The sequence below is a fragment of the Adelges cooleyi genome, unplaced genomic scaffold (genome assembly GCF_023614345.1).
Source record: "Adelges cooleyi isolate 19-005CV unplaced genomic scaffold, UGA_ACOO_1.1 ACOO_flye_CR_arks_rails_tigmint_CR_PRNA_108, whole genome shotgun sequence".
Taxonomy (NCBI): Eukaryota; Metazoa; Arthropoda; class Insecta; order Hemiptera; family Adelgidae; genus Adelges; species Adelges cooleyi.
Window position 1 is genome coordinate 6546670 of NW_026095761.1, and position 19064 is coordinate 6565733.

The 19064-nt window shown below is 30.3% G+C and overlaps 2 protein-coding genes across 5 annotated transcripts in view; both read right to left on the bottom strand.

Moving 5' to 3' along the window:
• Nucleotides 1-904: 904 nt before the first annotated feature.
• Nucleotides 905-6406, bottom strand: LOC126843445 (uncharacterized). The gene is made up of 8 exons (XM_050580998.1): nt 6091-6406; nt 4852-4990; nt 4136-4344; nt 3831-3977; nt 2688-2923; nt 2110-2301; nt 1856-2018; nt 905-1778 (listed from the first exon to the last, which is right to left on the bottom strand). The coding sequence occupies exons 1-8, from the start codon at nt 6301-6303 to the stop codon at nt 1716-1718; spliced, it is 1362 nt and encodes a 453-aa protein (XP_050436955.1). The 5' UTR covers nt 6304-6406; the 3' UTR covers nt 905-1715.
• A 906-nt stretch (nt 6407-7312) lies between these two features.
• Nucleotides 7313-19064, bottom strand: part of LOC126841259 (GATA-binding factor A-like) — a 30378-nt gene continuing 18626 nt past the window's right edge. For all 4 annotated transcript variants that reach the window (XM_050577640.1, XM_050577612.1, XM_050577629.1 and 1 more), the window contains 4 exons: nt 17407-17745; nt 10445-10632; nt 9320-9584; nt 7313-8420 (listed from right to left, as the gene is read on the bottom strand). In XM_050577640.1, the coding sequence (XP_050433597.1) occupies nt 8176-8420; nt 9320-9584; nt 10445-10632; nt 17407-17745 (1037 nt within the window). In that variant the 3' untranslated portion in view covers nt 7313-8175. The remainder of the gene's footprint in view (nt 8421-9319; nt 9585-10444; nt 10633-17406; nt 17746-19064) is intronic.

The following is a 19064-nucleotide window of genomic DNA, read 5'->3' on the forward strand; positions in this document are numbered from 1 at the left end:
TGGGATGTATCAAAAGAACCATTACAATGATAACAAAGCAACTACAAACACATTTTCACAAATGTAAACACTAAACATTATAATTAAAATAAAACAAAATTATTATTTATATATATAAATCTAAACTATTTATTAGTTATAAAATAGAATTAACTAATTGTTCTTGTTACACCGCAATATTTATGTATTTTAAAATAAATTGTTTCTTATATTATTTATTAGTTTGTGTGATGTGTTATCAGTTATTACATTTCTAGCAGATGAGTTAAAATATTGTGTTGTTTACTTCTATTTTAAGCATAATAATTAATTTACGGTTCAATATTTAGATTACACACATAACATTACATAAAAAAAGTCAAAAGAACTATTATAAGAAAAAGAATAAAGATGATGGTTAAAATATTCATAATAAATTTTATAAATGTTATAACTTAAAATATTTTGCTTATATAATTAATATACAATATATCATAAATGTTTTAGTTATTTAAGTGCTTACAGCGGCGTATATAGGATATAATTTTGGGGGGTTATAAAATAAGAATTATTATAAGAATACGGAATTTGAACATGCGCCGTACCAACCCCCAAAACCCTCCCCTATATACGCCACTAAGGTCTTATCTTATATGATTATATATTTTATAATTCATGTTTAAACTAAACGATATAACCCATTACAAATTAATTTCTAATTAACAAATTTAATTAAAAAATAATAACTATTATATTGTTATAACTGTTTATTCTTATTCAAGGATTAACAGTTTTTTCATAAATTGTATTCATTATCCATCAAGGGAATAATTTCCGCACAGCTCTAGTTGACTAAATTAACGTCCAAAGTATATTAAAAATATCTTAAAAATGTTACATTCATTAATTGCCTTATACTGTTTATAGACGGTAAGCCTATAAGCTCTCGCATACTTCTCCCCCGCAAAACCATTTTTCGTGGATAAATTGCAAGTGTGTACCACTTGCCTCTTAATAAAATATTATTGTAGTAAGCATAGCTCATATATAATCTTATCTCATGGTAAATTTTAATGTTGTAATTTGTATAAGAGGACACGCTTTATTGATTAATATTTAATGGTATGGGCGGTGGTCAACTGCGTTTGGGACAAAAACAACAATATAAGCTATATGTGCTTTTTAAAACTATCGCGTGGGTATTAACAAACATTTGATCTCATCATATTAAACAAAATACATGTGTATATTGTCATTATACAACAGTACGTGTACATTATATTTTTTACAATGATTTTATTGATTTTTGTATTTTTACCATTCTACCATTATTCGCATGTTGCAAGTGCATATTTGAAATGTGATTGATCACATTCAGTTAGTTTAAAACTATTCCTGTAGATCTGTAACCTATCGTGACATAATTTATTCCGTCCTCGCTATCCTCACTTGACTCCATAAAGTTTTTTTTTTTTATTATATCAATTTTATTAAGATAAATAGTATAATTTACTCTAATAGAAAATATAGAAATACGAGTATAAAATTAAAATTAAAGAATTAACTAAAGTACCTACATACAATATTAAATGACTCTACAACGAGTGCAATTTGTGCAAAATTAATTCATTGATTATAAATAATCTTCAACCTAATAAGTTTATAAGTTACATGATATAAAAAGTGAAATTGTAATGACATTTCTGTTCATACATTATATGTTTTGTGTTAAACAATCACTCATCCGAAATCTTTAGTTCTTCGATTTTTTTTAAAACACTTTCTTGGTAAAGCGTTTGCTAAAAAAATCATAAAACAAAATTATTACGACATAACTCTTAACATTTTTTTTTTTTTAAATATTAAAAAAGCTTACACGTTGAGTAAGGCTATTCTTAACTTTCAAGTAATCCTCAACAATTTCAGCGACATTATCTTTCAACTGTTGTTCCAGGGACTTCAAATTTGACAATTCTTTATTTATCAACATTTTTACATCTTCAATTTGTTTACTTTTCATTAACTTTTCATCTCGTTCACTTAAAGCATGAAAATACATCAATACATTATTGTACACCATTTTTAAAGAGTTAGTTTAAAAAGCTAACTATCTACTTTGTTTTTCCTCACTTTTGTAAAATATCGAATTTATCCATGACTTTCTTATATTCGTTTTCAATTCTATCATTTTGAATTGACAGTTTTTGACAGTCTGCGATGTGATCCCGTTCTGCTTTCTCAATTCTTTCTCTTAGCTTTTCATTCGACGTTAGATATTCATCAATGTTTTGCATCATACTGTCTACTTCATTTTCCATATTTCTAAATAAAAATAATTAATCTATTATGGTATCCACATTTTTAAGTTAAAAAGTTCAATCTGCAACAATAGGTAAACCTGCGTAATTTTTGTTAAACACAACTTACGGCAATTTTAACCGTAGGTACTCTGAATATCGTTAACAGATACACAGGCACCATTTTCCTGTGTTATTAAACGAGTTCACACATTTTAGCTAAAAATGGTAAGTTAAGCAAATAATTGCCTATACAAAGCGCTTTAATAAATGCTAGTTGACATTTCAATTAAATGAGTGGTAACTATAATTTAAAAATAAAGCTGAATTTAAATCGAAATTCGAAACTATAATTTAATTTGCTTAGGTAATATTTCTAAATTCCTCTAAATATTAAAAAAAACAATATACGCAATAATTTGAATTTGTTCGGTGTGGTCGGTTAACAAGCGATGCCGATTCTGTTGAGCGGCTAATTCGGTTTTCATAAGTATTAATGTTTGTTTTATCGAGCTGACTTGAGCTAAGACACACTTCTTCTTCTCTTCAATTTCCATCTTTGTACGCTTTAATTGTTCAAGGTCGGCTTTTAATAAATCTGGCTGTTCGACAATATTTTCTCGGTATTTGCGAATTTCCTTTGTTAACTGAAAAGTAAAAACATAACACAAATATTGATATTAATATATTTGTCGATACCAGCTGTATGTACAGACCATTTAATTATAAATGATAATTAGATCGCATCTAAGATTTATATATTTTTTTTCCATACAAATTAGGCCGCTGACACAGTATAAGTGAAAAAAGTAAAGAGTATACACACTTAATGCAGATACATCAATACATGGATATGTTCTGACATATGATTATTTCCGATCTATTATTTCCTTGCGATATATGATGATAGTATAATCTTGATTATATGTTCTGGTCAAACGTTTTTTAGTAGTTTTATAATATCTGGCCTTATTCGATTTTCTGGCAATATTTATCAGTATTAACATTTCTCAAAAATAAATTTCCGTGGTTCACCAGTAACTAAGTGCCTACCTAACAAATTAATTTGACTATCCTTGTATATATAGTTATATCCTTATATATCCTACACTTGATGTATCTACATGGAGCACAGAAATCAGAATAGACTAAATCTAATTTAATCTATTCTGTGCATGAAGTGTGGATACTTTTGACTTTATTTTCAGAATGACCCTCCATAATCCATATCTATTATCTCTAATCTTATATATATATATTTATACTTAATGACGTTAGACGTAATGATAACGACGTCAGCACTGTAACAAGAACGTGACGGACAAATTTTCAGAATAACCCCCAGTTATAAGACATATCTATGTCAAAATAATAATTATATAATATATTTTATTGTATAAATCTATAATAATTATTACCAGACAGCATATTTCATTTTTTTTAACTGGTAGCACCTTTTATGCGGATTATAAACTTCCAAACATTTTGCGCCGTTGGCAATTAGTTTTGATGTTTATTAAAAAAATAATAAATTTTAATAAAAAAATTACTTACACAATGCTTTTGATCGGCTAATATTTTAACTTGTTTTTCTGTCGTCTCTTGTTTTTGCTTAACTGCATCCATTTCCTTCAAAGTCCGTGCTTTATGCTGGAGCAACTGTTCCAGTTCTGATTTCCCAGTTTGCAATTCCCCTTTAATCTGAAATATTTACATTTATTAAATGAGATTTTTTATGGAAGCATATATTTTCTAAAGTAGACAGATGAGGACCTATTATTTTATGAAGGCAAATATTTTCAAAAGTAGAGAGAAAAGTACCTATTACATAAAAAAACAGGTTATTAAATTCAGCTTACTGTCACCATTTCTCCATCAAGCTGTTGAAATAATAACTTTTTCTGATTGATAGACTTGATCAGATATTCTTTTTGATCTTTTAAATGGCTTTTCTTTATTTTCATTGTTCTAATTGCTTTCATATTATCAGAAATTTGATTAATTTTTTCATCGCTGTATTTTATAAAACTTATCATAGTTTGTATTAGTCGATAAGTTCTTTTTGGATCTATAAAATATAACATCTTATTATACTATTGCTTAAGAGAAGGCCAAAAACTTAAAAACTAAAGACATTTTTCCTATAACTAAATATTTCTATGTGTATTGGTATTTTATGTTTTCGAAACTGAAAAGAAGAACACAATATTTTATTTGAATAACTTTTTAACTAAATGAAACATAAGCATTTATAGTCGTGAGATGAAATTCGTGAATTCGTGAAGTTTTTTTTATAGTTGAGGAGCTAGACTGATTTCGATTTTCGACCCAGTCAAAACATTTAAAGTCTACCTACGAATTAAAAAAAAACACTTTTTTGTTATTTATTATTATGCTAGATAAGAACTTTTTTCATTGTTGTTATTTTATATTACATAATTGACGCTTCATTAAAACAAACAATATTTAGTGCAAGTGCAAAATAATTGCTATTTATTGATTAGACTTATGATATTGCGGTATAATACAATGAATAAACGAAAATCAGTTTTCATTTGTACTCATTTAAACTTACTAGGATCACAAATATCGTTTACTCCAAAATCATCTATGCCCAGTTTTGAAAACATTAATCTCAGAGCTGCACAAGTGTTCACAATTGGCACAGTTTCGGTGTACATTTCGCGGTATGTAAGATTAGAGTCGAATGGAATCTAAATGTAACGAATTAACAATAATTAATTAAGCTATGTAAGAACTAATAAATAGTACTTTGAAAAAAGTTTTCAACCGTAATAACTTTTAACTGTATTTCATACAAAACAATTTGTTTATTACGGTGTTATTTGTTTTAATTAGATAATTAAACAAAGTTAATGATTGTTACAATATAATAATGAAATACTTTGTACTACCGTTCACTTTTAACCCAGTATTGGTGTTAGCAACGTAATGAAACTCTGCGTATCTTGCCAACTATGAGATTTTAAAGAAAATAATAGGTTTGATTTTTGGTTGACATAATTAGTATTTAGTACACTTATCTTTCCTAAGAAAATATTAAAAACACATTCGAACAACACAATTAATTATTTTATACTCTTATAAAGTATAGATACTATTTTTTTTGAAAACTAAAAATGTATTTTGTTTTTACAAAAAATTAAAGGCTGAATTGAATGGAGTCCCTCTCTCTATCATTTGCTAAACATATAAAGCTAAAAAAAAACAAATAATATGATAAAATTAATTTTGGACGCCTTCAAGAGACAACAAAAAAATATATTTAAAAGTAGAAATTTAAAAATATACAATTGAAATCAATAACACAGTACAACACAAGAAATTATTTTGTTTTGCTGAATCTTAACCTGACCAGTGACCTCAGATTTCTTTCTTGTATGTCGTTTTCTTTTCAAATAGCCTAAAAAAAAAACATTTTGTACCCCTTTAAGCGAGTTTTGTAAAAATCATTTATTAACTGTATTTCAAATAATGTTTGCATTCTATTGTCTTTGCTAAATTCGTAGCTAGTTTTAGAATTTTTTTTTTTTAAATAAGAAAATAAGTAAATTCTGATTTTTGTTTTGTAAGCTGGTTACAACTAGAAAGGCGACCTAAAATATCCAAATAGTTTATAATTTTTTTTTTCTCCAAAAATAAGTTAAATTAAGTGTAATAAATAGTAATTACGCAATATTTGTAATAGTTACACTAAAATAAACATAGAGATCAAAATATGATGCACTTTACTCAGTTATGTAATTAGGTATAGTGTACTGTAAAGCCTATAAAACAATGAAATTGTAAATACCTCGGTCAAATTCATAACGTCACAAAAGAATTCGTTAAACACGTCGGTGTAGAATTGTGTAACAAAAGCTTGAGAAGGTTCTTGTAAATCTTTAATGGATGCTTTAAATTCCGGCATGTAATGGCTTATTTCTTTTAACAAATTACTGAACTCGAGGTACATAGTACCCTTATGGCATGGTGTTTTACTGGCCGTCATCGGATAATTACTCATTATGTAAAAAATAATATATTAAAATAAAACAATTTAAACAAATAGGTAATCCTATGATATGATAAATTATATTTGAGTTATTAAATACGAATGGTAAACTAAAAATGTACTGACCGGTGTTTTATACCTGCACAAGGTACCTTATCTAAGCTATCTTATTATCAACATGCCAGCAAAATCGTCACAACGGGAAATGCCGCAATATCAGTGTAGTAAAAAGCCAATTATAAATAGTACAAGTCAAACGTTACTATATATAGTATGTACCAGAATAAAATTACTCGACGGAATTATGTTTAAATATATTAGATGCAAACAATCTCTCTTTAGCTAAAATTTATCCGATTTGAAAAAAACGATTTTTATTAATACTGTAACGATACGGCCAATGAGTTGAAAAAAAACGGTATGCATACAATAAAATACAAGATGATTGAAAGTGACTTCCTAGAACAAATAGTGTTTTAAAAAAAATGTATTATTATTTTAAACGGCGTTACAATATTGAGCCCATAAATAGTAAACTTTATCCCTCTGCAATTTTTAATGTAACAAATTTCAAGTTATTGAAAAAAATCTATTTGATAGGGCAAAGTTGAAGTATATTGTTTATTTTTTTAAATAATATAATTTTCTTGTTTGCAAACTTTTACGAATATTCCTGGCTATCTTATACTTATTCTTCACCTTATCTCTTACAAATAAAGTCATCCAGCCAAATCTTCTATCTCTTCACAAAAATCAGTCATAATTTTTTTATTTACTACACACATCTCCGTGTCTTTATTTATCTCATTCCCCCATTACTTCTTCAGTCCCCTTATACCTCAAAATCCCTCGACCGTAATCTTGTTTTTCTGTCATTTACAAATACATAAATCATTTGCATCATAAGTAAAAAATATTGATTATAAACAAAGTTATTTCGAAAACAAATACACCGTTAACATCGTATGTTTATGTTTTTATTATTATATTTTTCAATTAAAAAAAAAAAAAATGTTTACAATATAATATCATATAGGTTTTATAAATGTTGCAGAATGTTGGCCAATTTACAATGCGTTTATCACTATACATTTATTAAATTATTATTACACAATTTTTAATGAGAGAGCCAGTAAGAGGATGGAGGGTGTACAAAAATAAACTATTTGTAATTTAGTTCTAATAAATATATAAAATTATTCATATTTTTATAATATTATAATAATATGCACAAGTACCGTTAAATAACGAAATAAAATATTATACAAATGGAAAATCAAATCAAATCGGTATAAATATTTCTACTTTATGACTAGACAGTAGACTGCACTTTTGTGTGTAAATAAAAAATCTTGTCCCACAATTTTAATTAGCATTTAACTAGGACAGTGCTATGTTGTACGAAAAGTCAAATGAGATATCATAAAAAAACTGCCCAAAAATTGCAAGACTTTACTACAATAACTATTATAAGTATAGAACTTGCTTAAAATGTGTTCACAAGTGAAGATGATGTGTATAGATAATACCAGTTCAACATTATATAATAATTGTCATTGGAAAATTATGTAGTTTGAAAACATTTTGGGTTAAGTTATTAACCAAAACTAATAGGAGAAAGAATAAGCACAAAACAAGTCCGAAAAAATCCGTGTCTTATCCTTGAATACGCTTTTTACTTAATGATTATTTATAAATTTAGTTTTTTGCGTTTCGTCATTTCAGATAATATATCATAGACTATATACAAAATGTATAAAATAATATTTATAAATAATAGGCATACAAATAACATTTAAATATAATATAGATCAAATTAAATTAGCAATAAAAAATATCAGTTTGCCTATACATATATCATTGGCTCAATTAGCTTGGATATGTTTAGGACGCCATCAGCTTGTTGTTGACGTGGCCGTTTAGCAGATGTTGGTAATTGTGCGCACTAACGGTAGCCTGTGGGGGCGGAAAACTGAAACCACCCAATTGGGGATGATGGTGACCTCCGGACGATCCGGTGAATATAAAATGTTCTGCAGCAACTGCCGCTGCTGCTGCAGCAGCCGCCGCCGTCGCGGAATCGTAGTGTTCAGATTTGACTTCGGAAATAGGCATTGGATGCTTGTTGACTGAAAAGAAAAAACCAAAATAATTGATATATAAATACTGCATTACAACCCATATATCAGTAGAAAATAACAAGGAAGAAGTAGGAAAATTCACTCAATTTCCCTTAAAACCTTTTCAAAAGTAACATTACTAGGTCAGAAAAATATACTACAGTGTTTATACACACAACAAAGTGAGTAACGTATTGGTTAAACATACTTCAAATCAAACCTCTATTATACTACTTTAAAATGTTTTTCTGGTTGTATTCGTGGTAGAATTACAAAATATTTCCAGTACACAGAGAAAAACTTTACACGTGTGTGATAGTCTGACGAAAATAAAAAATAACAATAAAGTATCCTCATCATTGTGTTAACAAGTATACGCTATAGTTAAACTAAAATAATTGCCTATACTTCAATAAATGGGTGGCGTAGCGTCACCTCCTAAGAAATATAGTTTTCAATATTCCAGTAAAAAATATTGTTTCAGAGGTTAAAATGTAAACACAACAAAATTGTTTGATTTCCTTACTAAAAACGAACTAACATAAAGAAACCAATGAATTGTCGATAATCAGTTTTGAACAAATCTTTTTTGAGTTATTAGCATTTAAGATGAGGACTGAAGAGGAAAGTTGGGTAAGTAGTGCGCGCAAATTAAAATATCATTACAGTTTACTTCTCTACGCGTCTATACTTCGTTTTACATATATATATATATATATTTTTAATTAATTTCTAGCCATATTATATTAGAATATGTTGTATAATCATTAAAATAAATGATTCGTATAGAAGCTATGCGATTAGTGAGAGGAATTGAATTTACATTATGTAGATATTATAACTCTGGCGGTTACTGCCATAATTTAAGTGATGAGAACAGTGATTATTCAATATTATAGTATTATTACTCAATAACTCAATGGCGTCCATAGGTCTTTCCACGTTGGAGGAGTTAGCCGTGGACGAAGAGGAAGAAGACGACTGCTTTTTTGGTTTCCGTTTCCGGGTTTGTATACCGTCTTTTCTCATTGTAAGCGGTCTGTTTACGCCGTGTAACTTGTAGTACAGACCACAGGCGTTGCAAACTGGCTCGCCGTCGTTGTTTCTCCTCCAAAGCGTAGTCATTCGGGTTCCACAGTTGGTGCACGACAAGCCCAGACGTCTACTGGATGCCTAAAAATTACATTATTCGTGTATAGAGTCATGATATTTGTATTTGTTGTTTTTAACTTAAATCTACATCGATCTCGATCAGAATAGAACGTATTATTTGTTTCAGTGGCCATCACCCGTGTCTGTCGTGACATTTATTTTTGTATAATCTAAGTAGAGACACTCGAAACGATCCCCAATTCTATGACCCAATAAACGAACGTGACATTTTTATGTAACAAAATAACAAACAGCTTTCCGATAATCCGACACTAATGTCCAAGGATCTTAGTAATATGTCTTAACAATATGAACAAATATTATTATTTGACAAACGCACACGAGACCGTCGTAGTTGTTCATAATCTGAACCTTTTCCGTTCACGACCTTGTATCAAACGTAATCAGGCCTATATATCATACAGGCTGTTATCATCGCAAATCTGTTTTAAAATCTCGAGGGGGGAGGGAGGAACTTTAAAAAAAATTATAAATATTCTGGGCCGTCTTAGGCCTTTAAAAAAAACAAAAAAAAACTACAATGTTAATTTTATTATTCGGGACCCCCATCAGGCCAGGGACCCTAAGTTCGTGCCGCGCCGCACGTGTCCTAAGGGTAAAGATGACATTGTTGATATTATAATACTGCCATTGTATTAAAGTCTAGAAATAAAAACAAATGATCAGAAGAGAGAAACGAGAGAATTTCTGGAAGTTTGATTTAGGTCTTGGCCGTAGGAATTAAATCGAATAGCAATTAATAGTGTTTCTAAAAGGCCCAACGGCAATTTATCAAGAGCATGATTATGTTAACAAATCCGGCAACACATAGTCGAGTCGAGGTAGACATTTAATGTGGACTTATCACAGCGTGTACTCACAGTCTCGAACGCTACCAGACGCTTGGCGGGCTTTACTAAAGGCCTGTTCATGCCGTTCATCTTGTGGTATAGCCCACAAGCGTTACACAAATAGTGTCCGGTACCGTCGCGGCGCCACAAAGGCGTTGATATGGCACCGCAGTTGACGCATTCTCGGCCGTCTCCGAATTGCAAGTCCATGCCTGTATCTGAAACAAGTTTTTATTTTTATTATTTCGGAACGAACTACGGTCGTTGCATTCGATTATATATTGGTTTAAAAAGCTAATTAAAAGCAAACCAGACACGGCCAATGTTGACATAATGAAAAAAAAAAACAAAAACCGAGTAGAGGAGAGAGATACATATTTTTTATATAAAACTCGAGGCGCCAAAGATAAATGATATTCCGGCATACGGGGCGACCAGTTAATGGACTCGGGGCTAATTGATCGTGTTTGGTCCCTCGGTTTGAGTAATTTGTCATGTACCCGTTGGACCGGGGGTTGGGGTGGGGAATTCGAACCACTATATAGGTATGTACCTACATCTATACCTACGATGTGCCGTGAGGAAAAAAAACCGGTTGGTTCGTCAACACAAACGCCGTCGCCACCATCCGCACGGTAGTCGATCGGTTATCGTCGAAATGATCCACCGGCGACTCGTGGACACTTGAATTTCGATACACAAACAACCCACGAACACTCCGCCTAAGATCAGAATGAAGAAATCCACAAGGGCGTATGTCTCGACACGGGTATTGTTTCAACATAATATTATTTGTAATAATATCAAATTTCGTTCAGTAATCTTTTGGTAACACCGAGATTATTATCGTAATGTAAACGACTCCCACCGAGTATACAGACAACAACGACATTGTAAATAAAATGCTCGAGAATATTTTTTTGGGTTCCCGTTAGAACTTGGAAGTCATACACCGCTTATAATCGAAGAACAAACGTTGTTTTGCACAAAAAAAAAAAATAGTAAATTTAAATTATTAAACAATTTTAAAACATAAATCTACCACACCCGTTTGTCTTTGACCATTAAAAAAAAATGTGCAGTCGAACAGGAAAACCCAACTACATAAAACACCAGTTTGTTTTAAACACGTTTAAATTTGAATACTAATAATATTTGTAATTTATAATCAATGTTTTCAAAATTTTAATATACCTATTTTTTTAATAGTTTGTAATAATTACAATGACAAATTAAAACATGATCGGCAATATCGGTGGTAATAATAATATACCATATTGTTGTCGTCCATCGATCCGTTGTCCTATCATACTTTTACCCTGTAAATAATCAAATTTAAACATGTTTGGAGGTGATTTTTAACTTGTTTACTATTTTCTATGATCATTAACTATGCAGGTTTGGAACTACAGGACTTCGGACAAGTTATTATGGTTAACCTATATTTTTTTTAGTCATTATATTACCTATTTTGACGAGAATACATCAGTGTAAATTCTGTGCCATGTGCGAAAACTATGGAATGTAACACGGCGCAAAGTCGATGGGGCAAGATCGAGACGACCCGTTGTAGTGGCATTCGAGAGATCGGTTCAAGGTCTCAAATGTCTTACATATGCGGCTGAGGATAATGCACAAAAGATGTTTTTACACCTACCTAATCTCAACTTACTTGCGGTTTTTTGTTTTTTTTTTGTAGGCAATTCTTCAAGAAAGGAAAATAGTATGTCTAATAGTAGATGGAATGGGGATGAGATTTGAAAACAAAACACGGATAATACGGACCTCATAGAGACTATAAAATCTAACGAAAATAGTTCACAAAATGTTGTTTACATTGTCTTTTAACCCTTTTATCATTTCTTAGCAAACCTATATTGTCGTTTCAATAATAACAGCAATTAACAAAACGTTTTTATGTATTCACTGCGGTTGTAGCTCTGATAACAACCAGACCAGTTTTATTTTGTACAAAATGTAGGTTGGCAAAAAATAACAATACTATGTGCTAATTAACAATGTTCAACGCAAAATGTTAAGACCTTTGAGCAATATTTTAATGAGATTCTGAAATAATTAATTGCTGTACCTCAAATTAGTTGTTACTATTTTCTAGTGTGCAGTCTGCCATGCTGATAAGTAAGTCGTAAGACATTCCTTAAAGGCTATAAAGTCTATTCTAATAGTAAGCTTATTTTAGTATATTTAATATCTGATGATATTATAGTTAAAGCGCATCATACATAAAACATATTCAAATTAACCATATCATTGATATTTCAATTTAGTGTTGTGTATTTACTACACTAAATGCTTTTTGTTCAAACACAATTTAATAGCTATTAATGAAGTGAATTTAAACTCTTTAAATTTTAACTGATTTTGAAATAGTATTGAAGCGTTGATTTTGAAATGATCCTAATGCATAGGACACATAATTATCTTACCTTATAAAGGTGCTATATAGAACAGTTGAATGTTATCCACAATAAATTATTGGCGTAACGTTAACGATAATAATTATTGATCTTCTACGAGGATCACACACATTAAGTAAGGTTGAATAATTATTATGCGACAAACAGATCGTAGGATAATACAGCACAACGGTGACAAAGCAAGTGAAGAAACACTATATAAATTTTTTCCGTCTATACAAAAAAAAACCGGATGTTATCTGAAGGGTGAAGAATGGAAGTTGTTTGATAAAAACGTAGATAAGAACAACGATAAACAAACGCCCGTCGACGGTTATTATCATTTCGAGCTGAAAACATAACGATTTTCATTGTAAAATGTAATATTATAATTCTTATGAGTAAATATATTATATTATTAAATTAAAACGCTATAAAAATTAAAACAATAATTATAATCCACGGGACTTATTTCGAGAGTTCACCGATTGCGTCATTATCTTTGTGGGCTTTGTACTGATATCGAACCAATCAATGATAACTGTTATTGTTTTTGTTCATTATTCTTATTATCCGACATGTTGAAAATCGGTACACTTCTACTAAGTACAGAAATCTTAAGTGAAAACACCTGACGAACCCGGCCCGTTGTTTCGACTTGCACGTGTAAATTAAATTAGTGATTATTAAAATAACAATGACATTAATTTCTTATGGTCAGTTTTGGAAATGAAAAATAGAGTTTAAAAATCGACCAAAACCCCTGCGAAAAACGGCCGTGTGATGTGTGTGTGTGTGTTCTGCACGGTTCTATATTATGGTAAAGGTTGTACTGATTTATAACTTTTCAATAGCTATTAATCGCTATTGTAATAAATATTTTTATGAGCGACTCGTGAGTACGACTTCGGTTGTGCGCTAACACGGTGCGGTGTGAGCGTTCATAAACCATTGTGTTTTTTATTAGGTATCGAGGTATAGTAAAAAACGGAATAAACTCCCGACAAATTCACTTAAACGTTCACGGTGAAATTTACGATTATCAATTACGAATATGTATGCGAGTGTTTTGGGTGGAATAATTACACACAACACGTCATACGCAAATACAGTATACCTATTACCTACCACAGGTGACCGCGAGCAAACACCTATAACCGACCGATGTGTGTTTTGAAATTAAAGAAACTTAAAAAAACAAATTTGTACACTCGATGTTGTCGGTATCTCGTTAGGAGTTTCATTTTTAATAACTGTGAAAAATTCACTTTTTTCTAATTTAATTACATAACTTATTTGGTTACATATATCTTTTTAAATTCAACAAAAATATGGTCACCACGAGCAAAGCAAGACAGACAATATAGCTAAAGACAAATCGTGAAAAACATTAGAAACATATGCTATAATAAATTAATTCAACAAATAATTACCCACGAACAGGAGTTACTGTATAACAAAAAAAATACATTAAAGTTTTATTTTTTAAATATTATTTTGATAAAATTTGCCATGAACTGAAAGGGAGGTTCGCCTGAGTATTAAGATTAGCCATATTTTAGATTATAATCATTATATATACAACAATTGAACAAAAAAGAATGAAAAGATAACACATATTTTTGAAAAATCGTCATTACATTTAAACAGAATTGTCAAAGCAAATAACAATAACGTTTTCGATACTATTTAATTATTAACGAGGAACCGAACCGATCCCTTAGTAAAAATATATTGTATAGGTAATATTATTATATATTTACTTACTTGAAGTTATAACGTTTCAGTTATTTTATTAAAGTCACCAAGTCGGCTACAGTATACTATGGTTGTTGGCCTACAATGACCTTACTTGATAATGATACACCAAGGAAAAATATTTTAGAGTATAATATCAACATATCATATCGACTAGAATAATAAAGCACCTCTGTTCAATTCAAATAGAAATACTAAAAATGATGTCACGCAAAGATGATTAACATTAACGCACATATCCGAAGATAATAATGCACGTTTGTCATAAAACGATCGATTATATTTCAGTTAATTATTAAAATAATTATTAATAATTTTATATAATAATATAAAAATACTTTGTTATCGTATTTTTATTATTTCATTTTCTGAGCTTTAACACGGATAGTAATAATTCGTCGATCGTTTAGTAAAAATTAAATCATGATGATATCAAAAGCAATGTTGTACTCACACCAGTCGACTGTTATCTATCTAAATATTAATCAGCTAGTTTATAACTACCCATAAAACGATGTGTTTTAATTTGTGTTAAATTATTATTCCGATCCTAGTCCCGGGATAACCTATATCTATGCGATTTAACCCTGCTTCCCCTCCGGATTACATCTGCGCTGTACAAATATTATTATCATAGAAACCATGCACAAGCAAAAGTGTCTTAAAAACGCTATCAATTATAAGAATACGTAAAATGTATACGAAATAACATTGTCGCGAACTCAATATATCTATTGGCATCACGATGGGGATACTTTAAGTAAAAATAAAATATAATGACTGAAGAAGAATTAAGAAATTCCAGTCATCAAAATTGTATAAAAACCGTTTCACAAGTTGTAAAACACAACATTTTTTATTTTTTTAATATAATTATTAATTGAGGTAAATTTAGTTTAATTGTTAATCAAACCATTATTATATGCGTATTATTATATAATACAACATACTAGTTATTATACGTTAGTTTAACCAAAGCTTAATTTATTTTTGTTGTTCGTACTTTACTGTAAAAAACAATTACAATTATTTGAAACATTCCGTTATTCTTTAGTGTTCACTGATTTTATTAAATAATACAATTCTCAATTAATTATTAAATGAACATTAACTTTTTAAACAAATTCAAATATTGATTAATTATTTTAATGATCAGACTTGGATACGATTAACTACAGTTAGCATAAAATAATACTAAAAATAAATGTCCGTTACATTAGACTTAATTGTATTAATCAAATATCTACCTACAATATATAATATATAGTTAAAATAAAATACAAAATCGATTTAATGGTTAAGATAAATTATCTAATTAGCTTTAATATTATTGCACAATAATTTGATTAATATGTATTATAGGTATTGTATATTGTACGGTGTACCTCGTGAGTAATAAACTAAAACGCATTGGATATTTTTCAATTTCGGTATTCAATCGTGCAACGACCTGCCCCATATTACTTAATAATTCGTTCTTATTTAGAAAATAGAAGTTATAGAGTCAGATATGGTAATTCCTTTTCACCATACCACCAAATTAAAGCAGGAGTGCCCCAGGGCAGTGACCTCTCCCCTGATCTATTTAATGTTTTTACGGCTGACATTCCAAAAACACCAAATACTATTATGGCTACTTATGCAGATGACACTGCAATACTCTCCCCAGGAAATGATCCAGAAGTTACTTCCAATTTCCTTCAAACTCACTTAAATCTAATTGATTCCTGGTCATCTAATTGGAGAATTAAAATTAATCCAGATAAATCTGTGTACGTTCCCTTCACACTAAAAAAATCTGTTCCACCCCCTCCCCAATTCCAAGGAATACTTATTCCAATATCCTCGGAAGTCAAATATCTTGGTGTCACACTCGACAAACGACTAACTTGGGGCTCCCACATTAAATCTAAAAGAAAAATTCTGAACAGCAGACTCCATTTACTACGTCCAATCCTCAAATCAAAATTACCTTTCCACACTAAAATTATTATATACAAATCCCTATTAAGGCCTATTTGGGCATATGCAATCCAAATTTGGGGATGTGCAAAACCATCCCAACTTCGTACCTTACAAGCTTTCCAATCTATCACTCTACGTATTATCTCTTCTGCCCCATGGTATGTATCAAACTGCACACTTCAAAATGACTTTAAAATAGAACCAATAAACCATTTAGCCATAAAACACTACAAAAAATTTCATTCCAAATTACACACTCATTCTAACCCTTTAATATCTCAACTTGCTTCTAATTCACTCCCCGGAAATCCACCTCGCCGACTCCGAAGACATTGGTGTCGAGATCTGTTAATACAATAATTCAAATTAATCTAACTAAAAATAATTAGAACAAAAATCACGTTGGGTTCTATTACTGGATAGCCTCCCTCCTCATATCAAATCACCGTTTCTATTTGTTTATTTTTTTTTCCCTCTCTTTGTATATATAACAATGTAACTATTTGCTTATTATGCCTTGCAGCATAGATTGTAAATACTCTTTAATAAATAAAAAAAAAAAAAAATCGTGCAACGGCTGATATATTTTTCTCATATGGTATAAAAGCATTTTTCTATACCCTTAGATTTACTGTCAACCTTAAACTTCAATTATTGTTGCAGCTTCGATGTTTCGGAGCTGAGACGCTATTTTTTAGCTCTTATAATTTACAAAACTACACAGGCCTCGTTAACCTTTGCAATTTGCATAATATAAATTGTATATAACACAATATTTACACCCTTTTCATAAGGGGATCAACTAGTGATGTATTGATAACAATAAGATATAGATAACAATAAAATATTTACCATAATGATGAGTTTGAAATGCCGGGTTGGGCCACATCATGGCTGCGCTCTGGTAGAACGGTGTGCTGGCCGAAGACACGCCGCTGGAGGTGATGTTTTGTTGGTGATTACCGTTGACCGGTGACCCAGTGGCCACTGCCGTGGACGAATGGGTGCTCTGGTGATGACCTACTGACGGATTTTGCCAGGAGTGTGCGACCGCCGACGAAGGGACAGTAGTTGGCGGTGGAGCTGGCGGGGGTGGTGCAGGATACTGGTGGCTTAGCCCGAACATGTTAGGTTTGGCCGAAGGCACGTACACTAATCGGTCGTGATGGTAACGTCGATGGTACACGTTTTCTAAGACGGAAAATAAAAGAATAAAATATTAATGTAAAAAAAAAAGTTCACTCGTATTAACGTTAAGATTCATCTGATCGATTGAAGTAGTAAGTGGGCGGCCACCGCTTATGGCGAGTCTACCACAGAATAGATGAAAGCAGAAGGGCCTCTTTCAATGTATACAAAAAAGCGACGGCCATCTTGTAAATTCTATTCACTATATTATCACATGTTATCTCTATAGACAACTAAAAATAATAATTTACAAATTTAACATTCTAGTTGTGTTAAGATGACCGCCGCGTTTTTGTGTGTGATAAGTATCTTCCCCGTGTTAATTTTTATCAGTGTCCGGGGCCTTGGTCTACTATCACTTGTCTACTGGATCTACTACTCTGATTGATCTTTATTATGCAAATAACGCCATATAATTACACGCCTACGCGCGAAGTCTAATATAGCTTCATTCAAAAATGATAAGAAGCGACAAAAGTGGTAATTTTTCTTTTATGAAAAACGATTTTGAATGCAAATCTACAATAATTAATGTAAAAGACAATAATTTACTTAAGCACCGAGAATAACTAAGCGTAAAAAATAAGAAACTTCGTTCCAAAATATTTAGGAACTTTTATCGCACTCGCATTTTGACTAGCAAAATAAAATAAAACAACTCTTTCTGATTTTAAGCCAATATTGGTAACTATAATTGACATACTTTTTTACTTATTAAATGAGCAAAAAATAAATGTATTCTATTTTTTTTTTTTTTTATCACTTTTACACCAGTTTAAAGAGAAAATTATTATAGCACATTAACAACATTAATTGTCTTCAATTGTCTTGTCTTATAAAAAAAAAATACTTATTGAATGTGACCTTCCAAAAAAATAATTTATTTTAGTTGAGTGCGTATACCTGCTTATTGCCACTAAAACTATATTTCCTATATATTTGCTATAATTTTAATTGTGGAATGTAGCAGAAATTGCACACTTCCAATACAAATAGTAATAAAACTAAAATACAAATAAATTAAAAACTATTTATAGAACTTAGTTAACTTAATTAAATTAAATTGTGTTATGCCATTCAATGTATTAAAAACGGTTATGGTACTATTTATTGTAATCTACAAAAGCCTGAATTTCAAATGAAGGTTGCACTCTCGCCATCAATTAGCTACACTGATTATTCGACGAATACCGTGAAAACTGCAATAAATACGAAGAAAACGATTTTTAAAAAAGGAACAAGAATTTTGACCATAATGTACCTATTATAAGAACATATTATCATTTTTAAACAAGGCGTTTTTTCATTAAACTGTTTCTGCT

Bases quoted from the DNA above. Each gene is read 5' to 3' on its own strand.
- LOC126843445 (XM_050580998.1), bottom strand. From the start codon at position 6,303: ATGAGTAATTATCCGATGACGGCCAGTAAAACACCATGCCATAAGGGT. The intron at 3,978-4,135 runs GTAAGCTGAATT...TAAATATTTCAG, and splicing joins TTGATGGAGAAATGGTGACA to ATTAAAGGGGAATTGCAAAC. The intron at 2,019-2,109 runs GTGAGGAAAAAC...TCATGCTTTAAG, and splicing joins AAATTCGATATTTTACAAAA to TGAACGAGATGAAAAGTTAA.